The sequence below is a fragment of the Pezoporus occidentalis genome, unplaced genomic scaffold (genome assembly GCF_034315485.1).
Source record: "Pezoporus occidentalis ecotype Australia unplaced genomic scaffold, CSIRO_AGI_Poc_V1 ctg72, whole genome shotgun sequence".
In the NCBI taxonomy this organism is placed as follows: Eukaryota; Metazoa; Chordata; class Aves; order Psittaciformes; family Psittacidae; genus Pezoporus; species Pezoporus occidentalis.
The window spans coordinates 3,497,573-3,516,567 of NW_026916072.1; the positions used below are offsets into that span (position 1 = coordinate 3,497,573).

The 18,995-nt window shown below is 65.6% G+C and overlaps 3 protein-coding genes across 4 annotated transcripts; 1 reads left to right on the plus strand and 2 right to left on the minus strand.

Moving 5' to 3' along the window:
- The first annotated feature begins 1,621 nt into the window (after nt 1-1,621).
- On the plus strand, nt 1,622-3,399 carry LOC134176071 (mesoderm posterior protein 2-like). The gene is made up of 2 exons (XM_062642728.1): nt 1,622-2,850; nt 3,190-3,399. Exons 1-2 carry the CDS (start codon nt 1,906-1,908, stop codon nt 3,292-3,294), a joined length of 1,050 nt encoding a protein of 349 aa, XP_062498712.1. The 5' UTR covers nt 1,622-1,905; the 3' UTR covers nt 3,295-3,399.
- Nucleotides 3,400-3,979: 580 nt separating this feature from the next.
- ANPEP (alanyl aminopeptidase, membrane) lies at nt 3,980-11,572 on the minus strand. 2 transcript variants are annotated; one of them, XM_062642671.1, is made up of 22 exons: nt 11,357-11,572; nt 10,814-10,883; nt 9,124-10,089; nt 8,892-9,037; nt 8,672-8,808; nt 8,469-8,595; nt 8,175-8,329; nt 7,982-8,095; nt 7,757-7,900; nt 7,021-7,086; nt 6,845-6,910; nt 6,528-6,700; nt 6,367-6,443; nt 6,126-6,259; nt 5,984-6,039; nt 5,755-5,902; nt 5,585-5,676; nt 5,330-5,440; nt 5,088-5,255; nt 4,876-5,016; nt 4,661-4,742; nt 3,980-4,450 (listed from the first exon to the last, which is right to left on the minus strand). In XM_062642671.1, exons 3-22 carry the CDS (start codon nt 9,795-9,797, stop codon nt 4,268-4,270), a joined length of 2,994 nt encoding a protein of 997 aa, XP_062498655.1. In that variant the 5' UTR covers nt 9,798-10,089; nt 10,814-10,883; nt 11,357-11,572; the 3' UTR covers nt 3,980-4,267. The 2 variants fall into 2 exon arrangements, with proteins under 2 accessions (XP_062498655.1, XP_062498654.1); XM_062642670.1 differs by lacking the exon at nt 11,357-11,572 and having other exon boundaries at nt 10,814-10,912.
- Nucleotides 11,573-12,372: 800 nt separating this feature from the next.
- On the minus strand, nt 12,373-18,551 carry AP3S2 (adaptor related protein complex 3 subunit sigma 2). The gene is made up of 6 exons (XM_062642737.1): nt 18,423-18,551; nt 18,165-18,256; nt 17,979-18,090; nt 16,193-16,264; nt 13,269-13,376; nt 12,373-13,009 (listed from the first exon to the last, which is right to left on the minus strand). The coding sequence occupies exons 1-6, from the start codon at nt 18,489-18,491 to the stop codon at nt 12,881-12,883; spliced, it is 582 nt and encodes a 193-aa protein (XP_062498721.1). The 5' UTR covers nt 18,492-18,551; the 3' UTR covers nt 12,373-12,880.
- Between the last annotated feature and the right edge of the window lie 444 nt (nt 18,552-18,995).

Genomic DNA, 18,995 nt, shown 5'->3' on the forward strand with positions numbered 1-18,995 from the left:
CACACGGCTCAGCCTGGGCAGCCCCGGCCCCCGGCCCCGCTGTGCGGGTGTCCAGAGCTCCAGGGGTCCAGCGGTGCATGGGCAGTGGGGACGGGACACTGACCTGCTGTGGTCCCCTCATGCCACCACGCGTGCCATGGCACTCGGCCCGGTGCTGCTGGAGGAAGCGCCATGCCCCATCCAAGGCCCGAGGGTGCTGGTACCTACCCGGACCCCCAGCACGTCTCTGGGTGCACACGTCTGATGCTGTCCCAGAGCCCGTCTCCATCCCTGGGGGCTGCAGTGGGGGTCCAGGGCGCTCTGCGGGGTGCTCAGCACGCAACAGCACAGCCCAGGGCACGGCCCCTTCCCCTGTGCCCCTAGTGCTGCCCCACCTCCGCTCCCCCGCCCATTCCCGGGCCCCCTCCTGGGTCTCATTAGCTGATGAGCTCCCGGGTAATGAGTTCTGCGGCCCCGCTGCGGCCGCTTCCCAACTCCCTCTGTTTAGACAAGTGCTGGAGCACGGCTGGGCCGTGACAGCGCTGATGTGGGGTCAGAGCCCCGCGAGGGACAGCCAGCAGCCCCCCACCCTTCAGGGGAGATGGATCCCCCCACATCCCTCTGGCACGTTTAGGACCTTAGGGTGGTGGTGAGGGCACAGGAATGGAGCTTAGCCCCAGGGCTTCTCATGGTGCTGCTGGCCAAAGCCCTCCTGTGCCCCAGGAGCAGCCAGTCCTCCAATAAGGAATCCCACCAGGGAGCCTCCCCAGAGCACCTTGATATCCTCCTGGGACTCACGGTCCCTGCTCCAGCACCTCTGTCTGCATGGCTCCCAGCCCTGGCTGTGCACTCTTGTACCCTCAGCTAGGATGGGGACCGCTGGCAAGGATAGTGCCAGGCCCAGGGGTGAGGGATATAAAAGCATCCCAGGAAACAAGCATCCCAAAGAGCTCAACATCCCCATGGGGCTGCCCACTAGGAACCCAGTCCACAGCCTGGGTTTCATACAGTGGGTCAGGAAGACGAAATCAGTGCAGCCAGCACAGGGATGCCTCCTGGGAAAGGAATATGTCCAGAGAAGGCCATGGAGATGCTCCGAGGCCTGGAGCAGCTGTGTTCTGGAGCCAGGCTGAGAGCCAGGGGTGTTCGACTGGAGAATAGAAGCTCCAGTGCCTAAAGGGGCTGCAGGAAACCTGGAGAGGGGCTTTGGACAAGGGCCTGTAGGGACAGGCCAAGGGGAATGGCTTTAACCTGCCAGAGGGGAGACTGAGATGAGCTCTTAGGCAGAAGCTCTTCCCTGTGGGGTGCTGAGGCGCTGGCACAGGGTGCCCAGAGAAGCTGTGGCTGCCCCATCCCTGGCAGTGCTCAAGGCCAGGGTGGGCACAGGGGCTTGGAGCAAGCTGCTCCAGTGGAAGGGGTCCCTGCCCGTGACAGGGGTTGGAGCTGGATGGGCTTTAAGGTCCCTTCAACCCAAACCAGTCTGGGATTCTGTGATTCCATTCTCATCCTACCACTGGTGCCCAGCACATCCCTGCCCCTCAGGGCACTTGGTTTGAGCTGTGGGCACAGCAAGGGCTCCTGGCCCTGGGGAGGTGTGGGGACACCGCTGGGTGTTAGGGTGCCAGCACTGGAAGGTCAAGTCCCACTGGCAGGGCTTCCGTGCAAGGCGATGAGGGCTTGGCAGGGCTGGTGGACGCGTTAGCATCTCTCATGGCCGTGTGAATTGGTTCCTGCACACTTCCCAGCGCCGGGCAGCGCCAATTAAGGGTCGGAGGAGTCAGAACTGACACCTCTGCAAATGGGTCCGGCATTCCCAGGCTCCCGGCCGGCCCCAACCCGGCTCTGTAGGTTTTGACACCTCCGGGCGGCCACAAAGACATCACGTCGCATAAAGCCGGGGCACCCCTAGTCCCGGGCAGCGGAGCCATGGCCGGACCCCCAGCCCCGCTCCTGCCCTGCGGCTTCCAGCTCCCGGGACACGGTGCCCCTCTGCGGGGCCCCGACGATGCCACCCCCCCAACTCCCGCCGCTCCCCACGGCACGTCCCGCTGCCCCCCGCGGGGCCGGCGCCCGGGGCCCGGGGCCGAGCCGTGGCGGTGCGGGGAGCGGGGCCCGCGGCAGAGCGCCAGCGAGCGGGAGAAGCTGCGGATGCGGCGGCTGGCGCAGGCCCTGCTGCGGCTGCGGCACTACCTGCCGCCCGCGCTGGCGCCCGCCGGGCAGAGCCTCACCAAGATCGAGACCCTGCGCCTGGCCGCCCGCTACATCGCGCACCTCTCGGCGCTGCTGGGGCTCAGCGAGGAGGCGCTGGCCCGGCGGCGGGGGGCGGCGCCCCGGCACTGCCCGCTCTGCCCCCAGGGCCTGGGGTGCTGCCGGAGCCCGGACCCCCGCCCGCTCCCGCCCGCACCGGCCCCGCGCGATGCTTCGCCCCCCGGCGCTGCGGGCTGGGGGTCACCTCCCGTGGCCGGGCCCCCGCCGGAGCTGCTCGGGGCTGCCGGCGTGGGGCCGGGGGCCTGGGGGTCGTCGCCTCCCTGTGGCGCTGCAGCAGGGCCCCCCCCGGAGGTGCTTGGGGTTCCAGACCTGGGGCCGGGAGCCTGGGGCTCGCCCCCCTACATCCCTTCGGTGAGGACCCCCCCGGAGCTGCACGGGAGCCCTGGCTCCACCTCAAGGTCCTGGTCGTCCCCGCTGTGCAGCCTCGGAGCAGTGACCTCCCTGCAGCCCCCCCAGAGACGCACCCCGGCCACGGGCACAGCTCCAGCTTCCTCCTGCTGCTTGGAGCCTGCAGCCCCTCCTCAGCCTCCCACGGCGGGACTGACGGACACAGGTCCCCCTGCGACCCCAGCGCCTGGCTCCCAGTTGCCCGCACACCTCCAGGTACTCACAGCCTCATCCCCATTCCCTCCTCCCGCCCCCCCCCCCCCGCCCCGGGGCTGGGAGAGAGCCCAAGGATGGGTGGGCAGGGGTGTGGATACTCTTTATGGGGTGCGGGACGGGCTTCATCTATAAATCCCCCCCACGGCATGGCCAGGGTGTTTGCCTGGGCTTGTGGCACAGCTCGACGTGTGCTGAGCCAGAGAATGAGTGTGCGGGATGGGGCACAGGATGTGGGGCCAGAGGTGAGGGACACAGGGAGCTGGGCAGGGACTCGGGGTGCTGGACAGGGCCACGGTGCCTTCCTGCAGCCTCTCACCTCACACAGCTCTTCCCACACAGCTCTGCATCCCACCAGCTCCGGACAGAATCCTCGCTGCAGTGCCCCACACAGCCTCAGTCCTGCCTGGCTGCCCCCCAGCACGGCACTGGGGGGGCTGGAGCTGATCCTGCATCCCTGGCCACAGAGGCTGCGCAGGGGACGGGGTTGTGGCCGTGCTGGATGGACACCGGGGCTGGGGTCCTCAATAAAGCTGCTGTGCACTGCTGCAACTCGGGTCATTACTGCGGGACCCCGATCGCTGCGCCCCAGCTCCAGTGCCTCCGGAACCAAGGCACCCCATGGGCTGGTACCCCCATAAGCGCCAGGCACTGCCTCCGAGCCAGGGGCACTCGCAGCCCAGAGCTGTCCCTAAGGGTGATGGAGAGACCCACCACCTGGGGGGCTCCTCCAGCCCCCCCCCCCCAAATACCGGGAAAGGCAGCTCCTGCCCCTTCCCTGCAAGGGTTTGGCACTGGGGCTGCTGGGACCATCCAGCTCCATCCCTTGGGGACCCGGGTGTCCCATGGTGTGCGGCTGTAGCACCCGTTTGCACACCATGCCCACACCGGTGCCTCCTGCCCTGTCCTGCAGAGGCTGCCGGGGGGGTCACACAGTGCAGGGGGTGCTCACAGCAGCGCCCAAGCAGGGCAGGGGCCCAGCAGGAGAGCTCACACGCAGCCGTCAGACAGAGGGGCTGGGGCCTGGCGTCACCAAAGCCCCCAGAGCCACTTAGCACCAGGCTCCTAACGGCCCCCACCCCACGGTCCCGGGCACTTCCTGCCCCCCCCCCCGGCAGCACCCAGAGCAGGGTGATGGTGTGAACCCTTTATTTACATCCCAGGCCCTGCCTGAGCCCGCAGAGCCCAGTGCCTCACTGGGCAGCGATGGCTGCAGCCCCCCCCAGGCCCAAAGCCTCCCATTACCCCCTCTGCTGCCCATCATACAGGCGTCAGGCACAGCCCCTCAGGAGCAGCGACCCTGGGGTGTCCCCAGGATGGAGCGTTTCAGGATGGGAGATCGAGGGGATGGAGTGAAGAGAGATGTGGAGGGGGCGAGGCTGTGGGGCGGTGGGCTCTGGGAGGTGAGCACATTCGCTGGTTAGCTGGTTATTTGGTTAGCTGGGGAGCTGGAGCCAGTCTCGCCCTGGAACCAGGCCAGCACCTTCTGCTGGTTCTCATTGACCCAGTTAATGTTGGTGCGGGTCCTCTCCAGCGCCTGCTCCAGCGCTCGTGTCCCTGACCCGAAGCCGATGTCCTGGTTGTCTGCCTTGAACTGCTCCAGCTGCCAGGGGAAGAGAAGTTGGAGCAGGCGGGGGGCACCCGATGCCCCCACTGCGCCCCAGACAGGGACAGAAGCTGGCCAGAGCCTGGGGACCCAGGGGCAGGGGCAGGAGTCCCTTGCCAAGGGCAGGTTGGATGGTGCCAGCAGCACAGAGCAGGGCTGGGGTCCCTTGTTCCTGGCCCCATGGACCCTGCCAGGGTCCAGCCTCACCTGCTGCAGCTCAAACTCTGTGGAAAACCGCTGGGTCACCGATGAAATCAGCCGGGAGAAGGAGAAGGAGCCGCCTCCGTACCTGGAGAGCAGAGCGGCGCTGAGCCGGGGGCTCTGGGCAGAGTGGGACTGGGGACAGGGGCTGGTGCCACCCCCGAGGGTCCCAGGCAGCCGGGGGGTGCTGCCTGCCCTGACCCCCCGCCCGCAGAGCTCACTGGGTGAAGATCTTTCTCCAGTTGCCGCGGATGAAGTCCCAGGCCAGGGGCTGCCCCACCACGTTGCTGGCGATGCTGTTGATGGTGGAGGTGGCGTCCTGCTTCCGGATCTTGCTGGGGTCGAGGGTGTACTGCAGGTACCTGGGGGGGCACAGCGCCGGTGAGGGGCTGCAGGGGCCGAGCCGCGGCTCCCACCGGGACCCTGCACCCACCGGTTGAGGATCCAGGGAAGGGGGCTGCAGGTGAGGGCCGTGCGGAGCTTGTCAGCCTCGGACACCACCGGCGCCTCTTTGAACCTGTCCCAGATGAAGTCCCAGGCCGCCTCCCCGCCCATGGCCACGATGCTGCAGTAGATGGAGGAGCGAAGGTTCGGGGGGATCCTGCGGGACAGAGGAGCCGTCAGCCAGGAGCCCTGCACCCAGTGTGGCCGCAGCACCGGGCACGGGGCGCTCACGGGTTCCTGGAGACGTTCTGCTGCCACTGTTGGAAGTAGTCTGTGGCCAGGTCCTGGCACTCGGCAATGCCGTAGGAGCAGGCTGTGCTGATGGCATTGATCTCGCTGTACCTGGGGACAGAGGGACCATGCAGGGCTTGGGACCAGCACACGGCAGCCAGGGAACAACCAGGACCATGCCCAGCCCTGGTGACCATCCCGGTGTGGTGGGGGAGACCCTGGGGTGCAGCCCAGCCCCGGGGCTGTGGCACTCACTGGTCCATCAGGCCACTGGGGATGGTGGTCCAGTTACTGGTGATGCTCTTGTAGTGGTTGAAGAGGGGCGTCACCTGCTGCTGTATGTATTTCTGGGGGGGCAGGAGGATGGTCAGCACCAGACCCTCTGTTCTGGGGCAGACCCAGGCCCGGCACAGGGCTCTGCTCACCGTCATCACCCCAAAGACCTCGCTGCGGTCAAACATCAGCTTGAAGTAGGCGAGGTTGTTGAGCGCCGCCTGCCAGGGCATGTACTGGGTCTCGCGGCTCAGGAACCGGGTGGTGTTCAAGGCCAAGGTCACATCAACGTAGTGCGCCCTGCGTGGGGAGAGGGCAGCATCAGCACCCACCGGGTGCTCCCCTGGTGCTGCCGGCACCGCGGCAGCCGGCACAGCTCACCTGGCCAGGTTAAAGGCATCATCGATGATCTGGGCACGGTTGATCACAGGGATGGCCTGGAAGAGAGGGCAAAGTCAGCATCAGCGCTGAGTGGGGCGCATGGGGTGGCGGGCACTCCCTGGCTCCGGCCAGCCCCATGTACCTCGTGGTCGGTGGAAAGCTGGTTGAGGAGCTGGTCCCAGTTCTCCTGGTTGTAGTTGACGCGGAAGTACCCACTGACGTTCAGGTTCAGCAGGAGCCAGCTGGAGCTGCTCACCTGGAACTCAGGTTTGGTTTCTGGGAGGTGGAGAGAAGGCTCAGACCTCCCCACACTGGTACCGTGCCCCCCGGGACCCTGACCTGCAGCGGGACCACCTCTCCCTGCCGGGCAGGATGCGCTGTACCTGACACGCTGGTCAGCCACTGCCTCTGCCCAGTGGTCTGCGGCGTCATCCAGGTGATGGGCACGATCCAGGTGTAGCTGTGATGGGACAGGCAGGCAGTGGGACCGTCCCTCACCCCCGGCCTCCCCGGCACCGCCTGCCGCGGCCCCCAGCCAGCTCACTTGAAGACAGAGGGTCTCTCCACCACGGAGTCACGGTCCAGCAGGAAGTGGTTCTGCCTGACGGAGCCGTCCAGGGTGTTGACGGTGACCAAGGGAAAGCCCATCTGCAGTGTCCAGCGGTCCATGATGTCGCTGATGGTGCCGGGCAGCTGGAGGCCGCTCCTCTGGACAGCCTGCGGCAGGGCAGCACCACGGGTCACCAGTGACAGGGTGCGGGTTGGGTGCTGCACCCCGTGGCCAGGACCCCCAAGCCAGGGCAGCAGCAGGGATGGGGCTGAGCCGTGGGAGGCAGCTGGGAGCCACCAGCCCCCTCCTACCTCTTCCAAATGGACCCAGAGGTCCGTGTAGACCGTGTTCCCGTAGGCGAAGGTGTGCAGGTAGGACTGCGGGAGAGAGCCAGCGTGAGCAGCGGCAGGACTGGAGCAAGAGACACCTGCAGAGCACCCAGGCAGGCCCCTGCCATGGGACCCCCCCAGCTCCGGCAGAGCCTCACCTGCAGCCCCTCCTTGAACACGTCCTCGGTGAGGAAGTCCGAGAGCATCCGCAGCACCGACGCTCCCTGCGGGCACGGCGGCTCAGAGACCCGGTGCAGGGGACACCCAGTGCAGGGGACACCCAGTGCAGGGGACACCCAGTGCAGGGGACACCCGGTGCACAGGACACCCAGCGCAGGGGACACCCAGGGCAGGGGACACCCAGTGCACGGGACACCCAGTGCAGGGGACACCCAGTGCAGGGGACACCCGGTGCAGGGGACACCCAGTGCACAGGACACCCAGCGCAGGGGACACCAAGTGCATGGGACACCCGGTGCACGGGACACCCGGTGCACGGGACACCCGGTGCAGGGGACACCCAGTGCAGGGGACACCCGGTGCAGGGGACACCCGGTGCAGGGGACACCCAGTGCAGGGGACACCCGGTGCACAGGACACCCAGCGCAGGGGACACCCAGGGCAGGGGACACCCAGTGCACGGGACACCCAGTGCAGGGGACACCCAGTGCAGGGGACACCCAGTGCAGGGGACACCCGGTGCACGGGACACCCGGTGCACGGGACACCCAGTGTAGGGGACACCCGGTGCAGGGGACACCCGGTGCAGGGGACACCCAGTGCAGGGGACACCCGGTGCAGGGGACACCCAGTGCACGGGACACCCGGTGCAGGGGACACCCGGTGCAGGGGACACCTGCAGCCCCCCCACCCCGGGGACCCCTCTGTGCCCACCTTGCTGTAGGCGATGGAGTCGAAGACCTCGCTGATCTCGGCCGGGGTGTTGATCTCGTCCTCGCGGAAGGAGAGCGGGTGGGACGTGGTCAGGGAGTCTGTCGCCATCACCGTGTACACCTCGTTCAGCACCATCAGGTCTTTCTGTGGGGGTGAGTGACAGCACCCGCCTCAGCCCTGCCCTCACCCTGCCTGCACCCCGCTGCCCGATGCCCTGACGCTCACAATGTTCCAGGAGGGTTCTGCTGAGTCAGCACCCAGATACTCCACGTAGGAGGCGAAGCCCTCATTCAGCCACAGGTCGTTCCACCACCGCAGCGTCACCAGGTTCCCGAACCACTGCGGGGGGTCACAGCACCCGTCACACCGCGGGGACAGGGTGGGGACAGAGGGGGGCCAGCGGGGGCACGGTGAGTACCTGGTGCGCCAGCTCGTGGGCAATGACGGTCACCACCCGCTCCTTGTTGCCGATGGAGGAGTAGGCGTCGTCGAAGAGCAGCGAGTTCTCCCGGTACGTCACCAGCCCCCAGTTCTCCATCGCGCCCGCATTGAAGTCGGGGAGGCCGACCTGGTCTGGGGGCACAGGGGTCCTGTTGGTGCATCGGTGCCACCAACCCGGCTACCTCCAATGCTGGTACCACCAACCCCCAGTGCCACCAACCCTGGTGCCATCAACCCCGGTGCCTCCAACCCTCAGTGCCGCGGCACGCACCGGACTTGGGCAGCGGGTACGCCGTGTTGTAGTGCCTCTCGAAGAAGTTGAGGATGGGGCCAGTGACCTGCAGTGCGTACTCGCCCTGGCCCTCGGTGATGGCCGCGGGGCGGCCCCAGATGCGGATCTGAAGGGGTGGGACGTGGGGCTCAGGCTCAGAGCCCTGGGTGGGCAGGGGGTCGGTCTGTGCCCCCCCATCCTACCAGCACGTTCTCCGACATGTTGTGCACATATGTGAACTGGCTGACGATGAAGGCCAGGAGGTAGGTGGACATCCTGGGGGTGGTCTCGAACTCGGTGATGTTCCAGGTATTCCCATCGATCTGCTGCTGCTGGGTGCCTATGGGGAGCAAGGGGGAGGTCACCCCACAGCCCTGCCGGGCCCCCAGAGCCCCCCACTGGAGCTCCTCCCACCCCACTCACTCCTGACGGGCATGTTGGAGATGGCCTCGTGGTCGGAGGGGTGGATCAGCGTCACCGTGAAGTTGGCTTTCATGGCCGGCTCGTCGAAGCAGGGGAAAGCTTTGCGGGCATCAGCCGCCTGCATCTGCGTGGTGGCCACCACCCTGCTGCAAGAGACCCCCGTCAGCACCCGGCTCCCTCCGCTCGCCCCGTGGCCCGCCGCCCTCAGTCCCATCCCCTGCCCTCCACCTACTTGGTGCCTGACTCATCCACGTATTCACTGCGGTAGAACCCGGCCAGGTCGTCGGCCAGCTCCCCGGTGAAGATGCTGAAGAGCCGGTAGCGCTGGCCCTGCTGCAGCGGGCTGCCCAGCTGCACCACCAGGTACTGCGTGGTGGGCTGCAGCCAGGTCCGGGTGATGGGGGGCACGCTGGAGCCATCCACTGCCTGCAGCGAGGCGTGGAAGGAGCCCTGCAGGGTGTAGTTCAGGTTTTTGCTGTGGATGAGGATGAGGTCCGTGGCTTCCACGCAGACAAAGACCACGCTGCTGTTGCCCTTGAAGATGTACATGTTGTTGGCATCGGGCGTCAGGAAGGGCTGCAGGGTCACCTCGTAGAACTCCGGCATCAGTGTGGTCGGCAGCCTCCACTTGTCCCAGGCATCGTGGGCAGGGGGCACGGTGGAGGCAGTGGAGGTGGTGGAGGCAGTGGAGGTGGTGGAGGCAGTGGAGGCAGTGGTGGCAGTGGTGGCAGCGGTGTTGGTGGTGCTGGGGCTGGCGGTGCTGAGCTCGGTGGTGCCAAGATCCGTCGCCTTGTTCTTCTCCTGGGCGTACACCACCGAGAGCGCGATGATGGTGGCCACGGAGCCCAGACCCAGCACCACGGCCACGACGGCCACACTCTTGCTGATGAAGAAGCCGGCCGCCATGGCAGGGCTGCGGAGCGACTGTCGAGGGAGGTGCTGCCCGCCTGGCACGGCTTTTAGCCTCTCGCTCCCACCGGGTTTATCAGCCCAAGTTAATGAGTGAAGTATTAAGCGACCGTGAGGCTCGGGGTGGTGGCAGCCCCGGGGATGAGCTCTGCACTCCCCGGGCTCGCAGCAGCACTAACAGCCCGCACCGCTGCGGCGGGGGGGAACGCTGGCACCTCGGGATTGCAGCACCAGGGATGGGCAGCGCGGGAGCGGGCACGGGCCAGGGCTCCCAGGGACCCGCCTGGCCCTGCAAGAGGAGGGACGGGGCGGGCGGTCACAGCGCGGCCGGGGCTCAGCGCACCGCGGGGTCCCCGTGGCACTGCCCCTGCCCGCAGCCCTCTCAAAGTCCAGGCCCGCAGCGCCCAGCTCGTGCCGGGGTCAAACTCCAGCCCGAGGCCCACACGTGCCGCTGCCACCAGCCACGGGCACCCGCAGCCTGCACGTGCCACGGGCTGCGCTCAGCATCCCAGGGGCCGAGACGCGGGGGTCCCGTGGCACAGAGCCCCGGCAGGGGCACGGCTGGAGCCCGCGGTGGCGGTGCTGGGGTGCGGGATGGGGGCACACGCTCCCCCGTGGCAGCTGTGTGGGGCAGGGGGAGCAGCCCGAGCCCCCCAGGCCATGCAGGCTGTCCCCCAGCCCCATCCGGAAGCGTTATCCCGGAACACCCTTCCAGCCGCATGCAGCCTGGGACCGCAGTGCCCCGCTGCTGGGGACAACCCCCCCAGCTCGTCCCCTCCACGCCAGAGCCCCCCAGGGTGCTGCTGGGGGTTCACATCCTCACAGCAGCCTTGGCCATGCTCATCCCAGGGGAACGGCAGGAGAAGGGACAAACCACAACCCAGCAGGAACCAAGCCTGCCCGTGCGCCCTCCTCGCAGCACCCACAGCACCCAGGCACACTGGGAAGGGTCCCTGCTTGGGGGTGACCCCTGTTCAGCCCCCCCAGCCCAGCACCCTCTGCCCCAGCCCTACCGGCAGCAGTGGATCACGGATGTCCCAGTCCTTGAGGGCAGCCTGTGGGCTCCGTGGGGTGCAGGTGGGTCTGTGGGGTGCAGTGACCCAGCACTGCCTGGAAACAGGGCCAGCACTGGGCTCAGCTGGTGCTTGGCAGGGCAAAAGCAAACATTTACCTACTGCAGGGCTACCTGCTGGGCCGGGGCCAGCTCCATCCCCTCTGCCCTGCTGCCAGGGGGTGCTGGTGTCAGGGGACACTCCAGCAAGCAAAGCCTGGCTGAGTGCAGCAGAACCCAGCACCCATGGGTGCCAACGTGCAGCCTCGGGATGGGTGATGGAGCCAGGAGCCAGCCCCATCTCTGGCTGACAGAGGCAGCTCAGCCAGGAGAGCACGGAGCCCCCGGGCAGCCCCTGCCCTCCATGTCTGTGTCCCCCAGCTCACACTGGGGTGCAGGAGGGGTCTGGTGGCCTCTCCGCAGCCCCTCACAGGGTCCATGCCAGTGTCGGGCACCCACAGCCCTGCCCGGGGCAGGAACGCTGCTGCCCGCAGCCAGGCCTCACCTTCAGCTCTGCCAGGTCACCGGGGCTCCTGTCCCGGCTCCCCCCCAGCCACTGCGCCAGCCCCGAGGCTCCCACTGGGGTCAGGGCTGCAGCCTCCAGGTGTGGAGATGGGTCCCGGTGAAGCACCAACGGCCCCGTGGGCTCTGCCTGCAGCCCCGGCACGGGCAGGACCCGCACGGGACTCGCTCTGCCCCGGCAGGGCCCCTGCTCCTCCCGCAGACCTGGGGCAGGATGTGGGAAGGGGCAGCGGGGCCGGAGCCGTTACCGGCAGCACAAGAACGTCCCCTGGCCACAGAGGAAGCGCGTGTGGCCAGCCGCATCCTGCAGCAGGGCCGGACACAGCCACGGCGCAGCCACCACCGCCTGCCCCGCACCGACCCCGGCACCAAGGGCAGGACACGGGCACCGCTCCAAGCTCCTTGCTTTGGGCAAACCAAAGTCCAACCAGATCCCACCCAACCATCCCGGTGGCAAGCAGACCCCGGGACACAGCCCGGAGCACCACTCACCCGCTCCCTCCACGGCGCTGCTCCGGCAGCCACACCAGGAGGAGGAGGAGGGCTGGCAAAGAAGAGGGAGCAGCAGGGTGTCCAGCTCCTTGACCTCAGGAGCCGGCGGTGGCTCCTGGCCAGCTGGGGAAGGGTTAAGCTGCAGGGAGGGGAGACAGCAGGAAAATTCCTTCCAGGCAGAGTCACCGTTTCCCTGCCAGGGGAAGTGGAGGCAGAGCCAGAGCTCAGGTCCCATGGGCCGGGGGAAGCAGAGGAAGGGGCCCCGGAGCCAGCCCAGAGCCTGGTGGCCAGATGGAGCCACGGCAGAGCCAAGGGCATGGGGCACCCAACCAAGCAGCACCCTAAGCCCCAGGACCCCCAGCCATGGGGGGAACAAGCCCAGCCCAGGGGGTCCCAGGCCCCATTTCCCACCCCACACAGCACCTGAGCACCCACGAGCTGCACAGAGCCCCTGGCCCCGCTGGTGCTCCCCCAGGCCAGGCCAGCAGCACCCAGAGCAGACATTGATTCACATGATGTTTATTAGGAGACAGGGACATGCTCCGGGAGACCCCAACCTGGCCTGACCCTACAAGCTTTGGGCCCTGCAAGTACTCCCCAGGCTGGCTCCAGCTCCAGAGTTCATGGAGCTCCAAGGAACAACCCCAGCCAGGCTGGTTTCCCCCAGCACAAGGACCAGGGTGGGCACGGCGATGGAGAGGGCAACAACCCAGGAGCCATCAGCTACGAGTGCATTTTCACAGCCGGGAACCCCACGAAGTGCTGGGAGAGGCAGGACCCGGCTCTTCCCCCCACAGCAGGGACAGAGGCTGCACCTTCCCGGGGAGGGAGGGGAAGGAAGGGCACCCTTCGTGATGGGACACCAGGGAGCAGAGCCGAGCCCAGGTACCCGTGACAGCAGCACCGGATCCTCGCTGAGCCCATCACCGCTCCCTGCCGCTACCAGCCCCACAGCACACCGGGACCAGGGGGAGCCCCGCTTCCCCCCCAGCCCGTGGCACACGCTCGGGGCAGCTCACATGAACTGCGAGAGGTTGGGCACTTTGATGTTGATGTCCCCGATGTTGATGTTCCGCGGGATCTCCGGGAGGTTGATGTTCTTCACAGCCGAGACCGCGCGGGAAGGAGCTGCCGAGAGCCCTCCCTGCCGAGAGAGGGACCAGTGATCCCCAGCCCTCACCCCACAGCCCCAGCTTCACAACAACAGCACGAGCAGGGCTGTTAACCTGGATGGGAACAGCCATTTCCATGCCCAGGCTGCCTCCCCTGCTCCACAACAGCAAGGAACAAGTTGGCGAGGGACATCCCCAGCCTGGTCCCCAAGGGCAGGGGCAGGCAGGGACTGGGAACACTGGGGACACCATTTGGGTGTCCCACGGCTGCCCTGCAGCGTGGCTGCTCACCTCTGCCTTCTCCAGCTTGCTCTGGGCCTCCACCTGCGCCACGATCTCGTTCATGTTGGTCTCCAGCACCATGCCACCGATCACCATCTCCTGCAGGATGTGGTGAACCTGTGAGGGAAGCGAGGGGAAGGCTGTGAACCCAGAAGCTGGAGAGGGGCTTGGGACAAGGGCCTGTAGGGACAGGCCAAGGGGAATGGCTTTAACCTGCCCGAGGGGAGACTGAGATGAGCTCTTAGGCAGAAGCTCTTCCCTGTGAGGGTGCTGAGGCGCTGGCACAGGGTGCCCAGAGAAGCTGTGGCTGCCCCATCCCTGGCAGTGCTCAAGGCCAGGTTGGACACAGGGGCTTGGAGCAAGCTGCTCCAGTGGAAGGGGTCCCTGGCCGTGGCAGGGGCTGGAGCTGGATGGGCTTTAAGGCCCCTTCCAACACAAAGCGCTCTCTCTGAGGAAAGGCAGGAGGTGACCCTGAGCTGTCTCAAGGCAGGGAGCTGCTGCCTGCAGCCAGCGATGCCCCAAGGACCCATCCTGGTTTCCAGCCCAAGGAGACAGGAGCAGCCCAGGGCAGCAACTGAGCTTTGCAGGGCACTGTGACCCCCTCCAGCCCCACCGCTCAGCACAGCCTCCCTTGCTACCTCAGCATTCCCAAGCACCACCCAGCACAGATAATGCATTTATGGGTCCCTGTTACTTCTGTGAAATAGGTGTTAGTGGAAGATACTGAAGCTATTAGGTTGTTTTATGGCTCCGTGAGGGCAGGTTGCACTTGTGAGCGCTGTGCAGCCATTGCAGTGCTGTGAGAAATCACGCCAGCAAAAGAACCTGCTGGAAAGGGGATCCCAGCCTTGTGCGGGCCCCATCCTCCTCATGGCACCAGCAGCGTGGGCGGCATCAAGGCCAGGCTGGACGGGGCTTGGAGCAAGCTGCTCCAGTGGAAGGTGTCCGTGGCAGGGAGCTGGGACTGGAGGAGCCTGAAGGTGTGATTCCATGATCAGCACTGCACAGGCTGAGCCAGGCTGACGGCCCCTTCCCAGGGCACCCGCAGCACTGGAGCTGCAGTCCCATAGCTCAGCCCCAGCCCCAGCAGACACCGCAGCTCCTGCAACAGGAGAGCATCTGGGCTGCAGGAAATGTTGCTCCTTCACGATGTGGCTTCAACCCAAGTTGGACCCCAACCAGCAGGGCAGAAATCCCAAGCAGGCTTGGGATTTCCAAAGCAAAACAGCCCTTCCTGAGGAACCGTGTCCCCTGCGGGGCCCTGCAGCTGCTCAGTGAAACCCATTCTCCACAGGGTACAAAGCACACCCAGGGCCTGGGCCACAGCCTCCCCTGAGCCTCCCCTTGTGACAGGGATCCCGGCAGCTCCGAGGCTGCTGCTCCCAAAGCTGACCCAGCCCCGGGGCCCATCCAGCTGCAGGAGCTGGACCCGAAACCCGCAGCAGCTCTCGCTGCAGGACCCTGCTCCTCGGGCACAGCGTGAGGCGCATCTGAAGGCAGGAGTGGAAAACCCCACGGCGTGTTCCCTAATGCCGCAACCAAGCTGTCGGGAGCACGGGCACCCAGTGTGAACACGGGAGACGTAAACAGGCCCAATACAGAAAGAGGGACGAGACGACCAAGTGACAGTGGCCGACGACTAAAGTCAAGGCTGAGAAGCAGCGGAAGCGCAGGATGGGAAGCAAACAAGCCTGACTGGTAGCAAGAACCTCAGGGCCACCGAGTCCAGCATCTCCCCTCTCAGAAACCTCCCGTGTCCTTGGAACCCTTTGCTGGCAGGAGGGTTCAGAGGAAGGGCAATTCCCACTGGGAAAACAGGCAGGGACCACAGGAATAACCTCTGCTGTGGGCTGAGGGTAAAGCTGCCGGGTCTCGGTCACGCCACAGAGCGAGTAACCAAAGTGCATCCTCCTCAGCGGTGGCCAGGGGTGACCCAGCGGCTCCCGGCGCTTCTCCGCAGGTACCCTCCTTCCCCCCTCCTTCCTCCTTCCTCTCCTGTCTGCCTGGATAAGGAGCTGACGGGATAAGCAGCGCTGCAGCACTGCAGGGGTTTCCAGCGAGCACATTGCGAAACCCACGTCTCCCTTCCCCAGCGCTGGCACGCTCGCTGCCCGGATCCCTGCCAGCAGGGTTTGCTGACCCACTCCTCTGCCAGAGTTCAGGAGCTGCAATTGCCCCAGAGGGAACATTTTACAGCCTTGCTGATTTCCTTTTCCACTCCTCCCTTTTGCTGGCACGCTTTGTCCCCAGCAAAGCCACAAAACCTTTCTCAGCAGCCACACAAGTCCAGCACACACCAGCCAAGGCTCTCCTGGCCCTCAGCACAGTCCCGGCTATCTTCAGCTCCATCTCTGAGATGATCAGAGAAGAGGTTCCTGCCCAGAAACTGTCCAGCTGAAGAGGAACCATTACAGGCTCAACGAGGTTTACCAAGCACTTCGCATTCCAAACACTCCCATTGTTCCTTCCCTTTTTTCCCGTAACTCTAGTAAACAGGACTCCCAATGGTCCCACAGCCCAGGCAGGAGAGGCAGGACACCCCTGCACTGCTCCAGAGCCTGCCCAGCCCCATCAGCAGCCTGTGCAGAGCGAGTGAGGCCTCAGCACAGATCCTGTCACTGACTGCAGTGACCCAGCATCTGCAGCAGCAACGCAACAGGGCAAGCACACAGAGACGAAACCAGTGTCCTATGGACTCAAAACAGAGCCCAGCCACTCAGATCTCTCATCAGGAGGACACAGCGTGAGCCCAGGCTGACAACTCCCCCACCTCCATCTCAGTATCTCCCCAAAAGGTGATCCTGAGCACCCCAACAGCCTCTCCCAAAGGCTCCAGAGCCCCAGGCTGGCTCCTGGCCCTGGAGCCACAGGGAGGGCAGGGCTCTGCAGCAGCCAGGCGCTGCCCGCAGCAGCACATGGAGCCTACAACCCACCTTGTCCATGTGGAAGATGAGGTCCAGCTCACAGACGTTCTCAAAGCACTTGTCCAGCGTCTCCACAAAGACCTGAGGATGCAGAAGGGGAGGTGAGTGAATGAGAGCCCCACAGCATGCTGCCTGCCCCAGCCCCAGTGCCCACAGGTGAATAAACCACAGCCCCGACCTACACTTGCTGTGTCCCAGGTGTCACCCTGAGCAGGGACTAAACCTGCAGGAAGCCAGCTCCTGCGATGGCCTCGCAGTGTCTGAACACTGCTTTCAAATGCATCTGGAGCTCTGGGCCCCTCCCTACAAGAGGGATTGAGGGGCTGGAGCAGGGCCTGAGAAGGGCACCAGAGCTGGTGCAGGGCCTGGAGCACAAGTGTGATGGGGAATGGCTGAGGGACCTGGGGGGTTCAGTGTGGAGAAGAGAAGGCTCAGGGGGGCCTGATCGCTGCCTACAGCTGCCTGACAGGAGGATGGAGCCAGGAGGGGCTGGGCTCTGCTCCCAAGGAACAAGGGATGGGACAAGAGGAAACAGCCCCAAGCTGCACTAGGGTAGCTTTAGACAGAGATGAGGACCAATCTGTTCACTGAAAGGGTTGTCAAGGAACAAGTCTGTCATTGGAACAGGCTGCCCAGGACAGTGGTGGAGTCACCACCCCTGCAGGGATTTTAAAGACATGCAGATGTGCTTGGGGGCATGGTTGCGGTGGGCTTGGCAGTGCCAGGCTGGCACTGTTTTCTTCGTCAATGACACCAAACTGAGTGGGTAAATGGACACTTGGGAAGTGAGATCTGCCCTGCAGGAAGAGCTGGATGGGCTAAGGAGAACCTTACAAAGTTCAACAAAGGCAAGGTCAGGTCTTATGCCTGGGAAAACCCAATCCCAGAATGCAGCACAGGCTGGGATCTGCCTAGCTGGGGAGCAACATGGGAGTGACCAGTGTGCAGCTGTGGCAGAGAAAGCCAACGGGGGAGCAGAGGGAGAACAACATCAGCAAGGGCATCACCAGCAGAGATAAAGATGCCATTGTCCCACTGCTCGGCGCTGGTCAGGCCACCCCTGGAACGTGGGCTCAGTTTTGGTCCCTGTGACACAAAAAAAAGGTGTGGACAGGCTGGAGAGGGAAGGGCCACAGAGATGACCCAAGGGCTGGGAAGTGTGTGAGGAAAGGCTGAGAGAGCTGGGACTGCTCAGCCTGGAGAAGAGAAGGCTCAGGGAGACCTGATTCCCATAGTCCCATATTTAAAGGGTGGCTACAAAGAAGACAGAGACTCCCTTTGTACAAGGAGTCACATGGGAAAGACAAGTGGTGATGGGCACAAGTTACCACCGAGGAGATTCCGACTGAGCACAAGAGGAAAACTTTCCCAGTGAGGACAACCAGCCCCTGGAATAATCCCCCCAGGGAAGAGGTGACTCCCCAGCACTGGACACTGTTAAGGCTCAGCTGCACAGGGTACAGCTGGGACACCCAGTGCGGGTCATGCTGTGCCTGGAAAGGTTGGACCAGGTGGTCCTTGAGGCCCCTTCAACCTGGGATTCTGGGATTACCGGTTGGACTCAGTGACCTAAAGGGGCTTTTCCAAACTCGACACTTCCATGACTCTTTCTAAAGGAAATTCATCGCGATTCACTCCTCCCGCTGCTCCAGGCGGAGGCGCTCTGCCGCCCGCCAGCTCCTCACCCGCTTCCAGAGGGCACAGGCACAAGCGACAGCACCCGCAGAGCGGCGGGGCCGGGCGCAGGGCACGGGCAGTGCTCGGGGCGGGGGCACACACGGGCGGGGGCACCGACCTGGATGAGGTCCAGGATGCCGAGCTCGCTCTCCGAGGAGTCCACGCAGAACACGAAGTACAGCGTGGCGTAGTGCCGGTAGATCAGCTTGTAGTCCGAGCCGCCGAACAGGCTGCGGGGACACGGAGCGGGGCGGTGTGGGGCCCGGCTCCGGTCCCGCCGGGGAGCGCCCGTCCCGCCCGTTACCTGCCGCACTCCAGGAAGTTGCAGATGTGATCGTCCCGCTTGAGCACGAGGTGGAAGGTCTCGCGGATGATCTGCTGCTGCACCTCCTCCGCCTGCGGGGCCGGGCACCATGGAGCGGCGCGGGGCACCCGGGCCCCTGCCCCGCTCCGCCAGCGCCGGGTGCGGGGCAGGGACCGGGACCGGCTCCCCAGCGCCCCGAAGGACCCGGCCCCCCCCTCCCCGCCGCCCCCGAGCGCCCCCCCCGGCCCCGCCCCGCACCAGGTGCTGGTAGAAGCGGACGAGCCGCGGCTTGCCGTGGTTGTTGAACACCAGGATGGCGTTGATCATCCCGGCGGGAGGGCGCGCGGCCGGGCCGGGCCGCAGGGAGCCCTCAGCCGAGCGGCGCCGGGCGGGAGCGCTCCGGGGCTCCACCGGGGACGGGGACGGGGACGGCGCCGCTGCCCCGGGCCCGCCAGGGGGCGCCCGAGCCGATGGGCGACGGGAGCCGCGCGGGGACACACGGCGGCAGCGCGCGCGCGGGGGCGGGGCTCGGCCGCAGGCCCCGCCCCCTCTTAAAGAGCCAGCGCGCCCGTGCTCCGGGTTACCGGCGGGGTCAGAGGTCACCGGCGGAGCCCAGTCCTGATTGGCTGAGCTGGTGAGGATTGTGTTCTCAACTTCTGATTGGCTGAGGATTGTGTCCCCACATTCTGATTGGCTGAGATGGTGAGGATCGTGTCCCCGCCTTCTGATTGGCTGAGATGTTGAGGATCATGTCCCCGCCTTCTGATTGGCTGAGATGGTGAGGATCGTGTCCCTGCGTTCTGATTGGCTGAGCTGGCTGCAGATTGAATC

What these genes read in the sequence shown, in the direction of transcription:
- AP3S2 (XM_062642737.1), bottom strand. Translation starts at nt 18,491, where the DNA reads ATGATCAACGCCATCCTGGTGTTCAACAACCACGGCAAGCCGCGGCTC. An exon ending in GCATCCTGGACCTCATCCAG is followed by an intron (nt 16,265 to 17,978) that starts GTCGGTGCCCCC and finishes CTGCATCCTCAG; the next exon opens with GTCTTTGTGGAGACGCTGGA. An exon ending in TCATCTTCCACATGGACAAG is followed by an intron (nt 13,377 to 16,192) that starts GTGGGTTGTAGG and finishes CTTCCCTCACAG; the next exon opens with GTTCACCACATCCTGCAGGA.
- ANPEP (XM_062642671.1), bottom strand. Translation starts at nt 9,797, where the DNA reads ATGGCGGCCGGCTTCTTCATCAGCAAGAGTGTGGCCGTCGTGGCCGTG. An exon ending in GTACCCGCTGCCCAAGTCCG is followed by an intron (nt 8,330 to 8,468) that starts GTGCGTGCCGCG and finishes CTGTGCCCCCAG; the next exon opens with ACCAGGTCGGCCTCCCCGAC. An exon ending in TGTTCAAGGAGGGGCTGCAG is followed by an intron (nt 6,911 to 7,020) that starts GTGAGGCTCTGC and finishes TCTCTCCCGCAG; the next exon opens with TCCTACCTGCACACCTTCGC.
- LOC134176071 (XM_062642728.1), top strand. Translation starts at nt 1,906, where the DNA reads ATGGCCGGACCCCCAGCCCCGCTCCTGCCCTGCGGCTTCCAGCTCCCG. An exon ending in AGTTGCCCGCACACCTCCAG is followed by an intron (nt 2,851 to 3,189) that starts GTACTCACAGCC and finishes CTTCCCACACAG; the next exon opens with CTCTGCATCCCACCAGCTCC.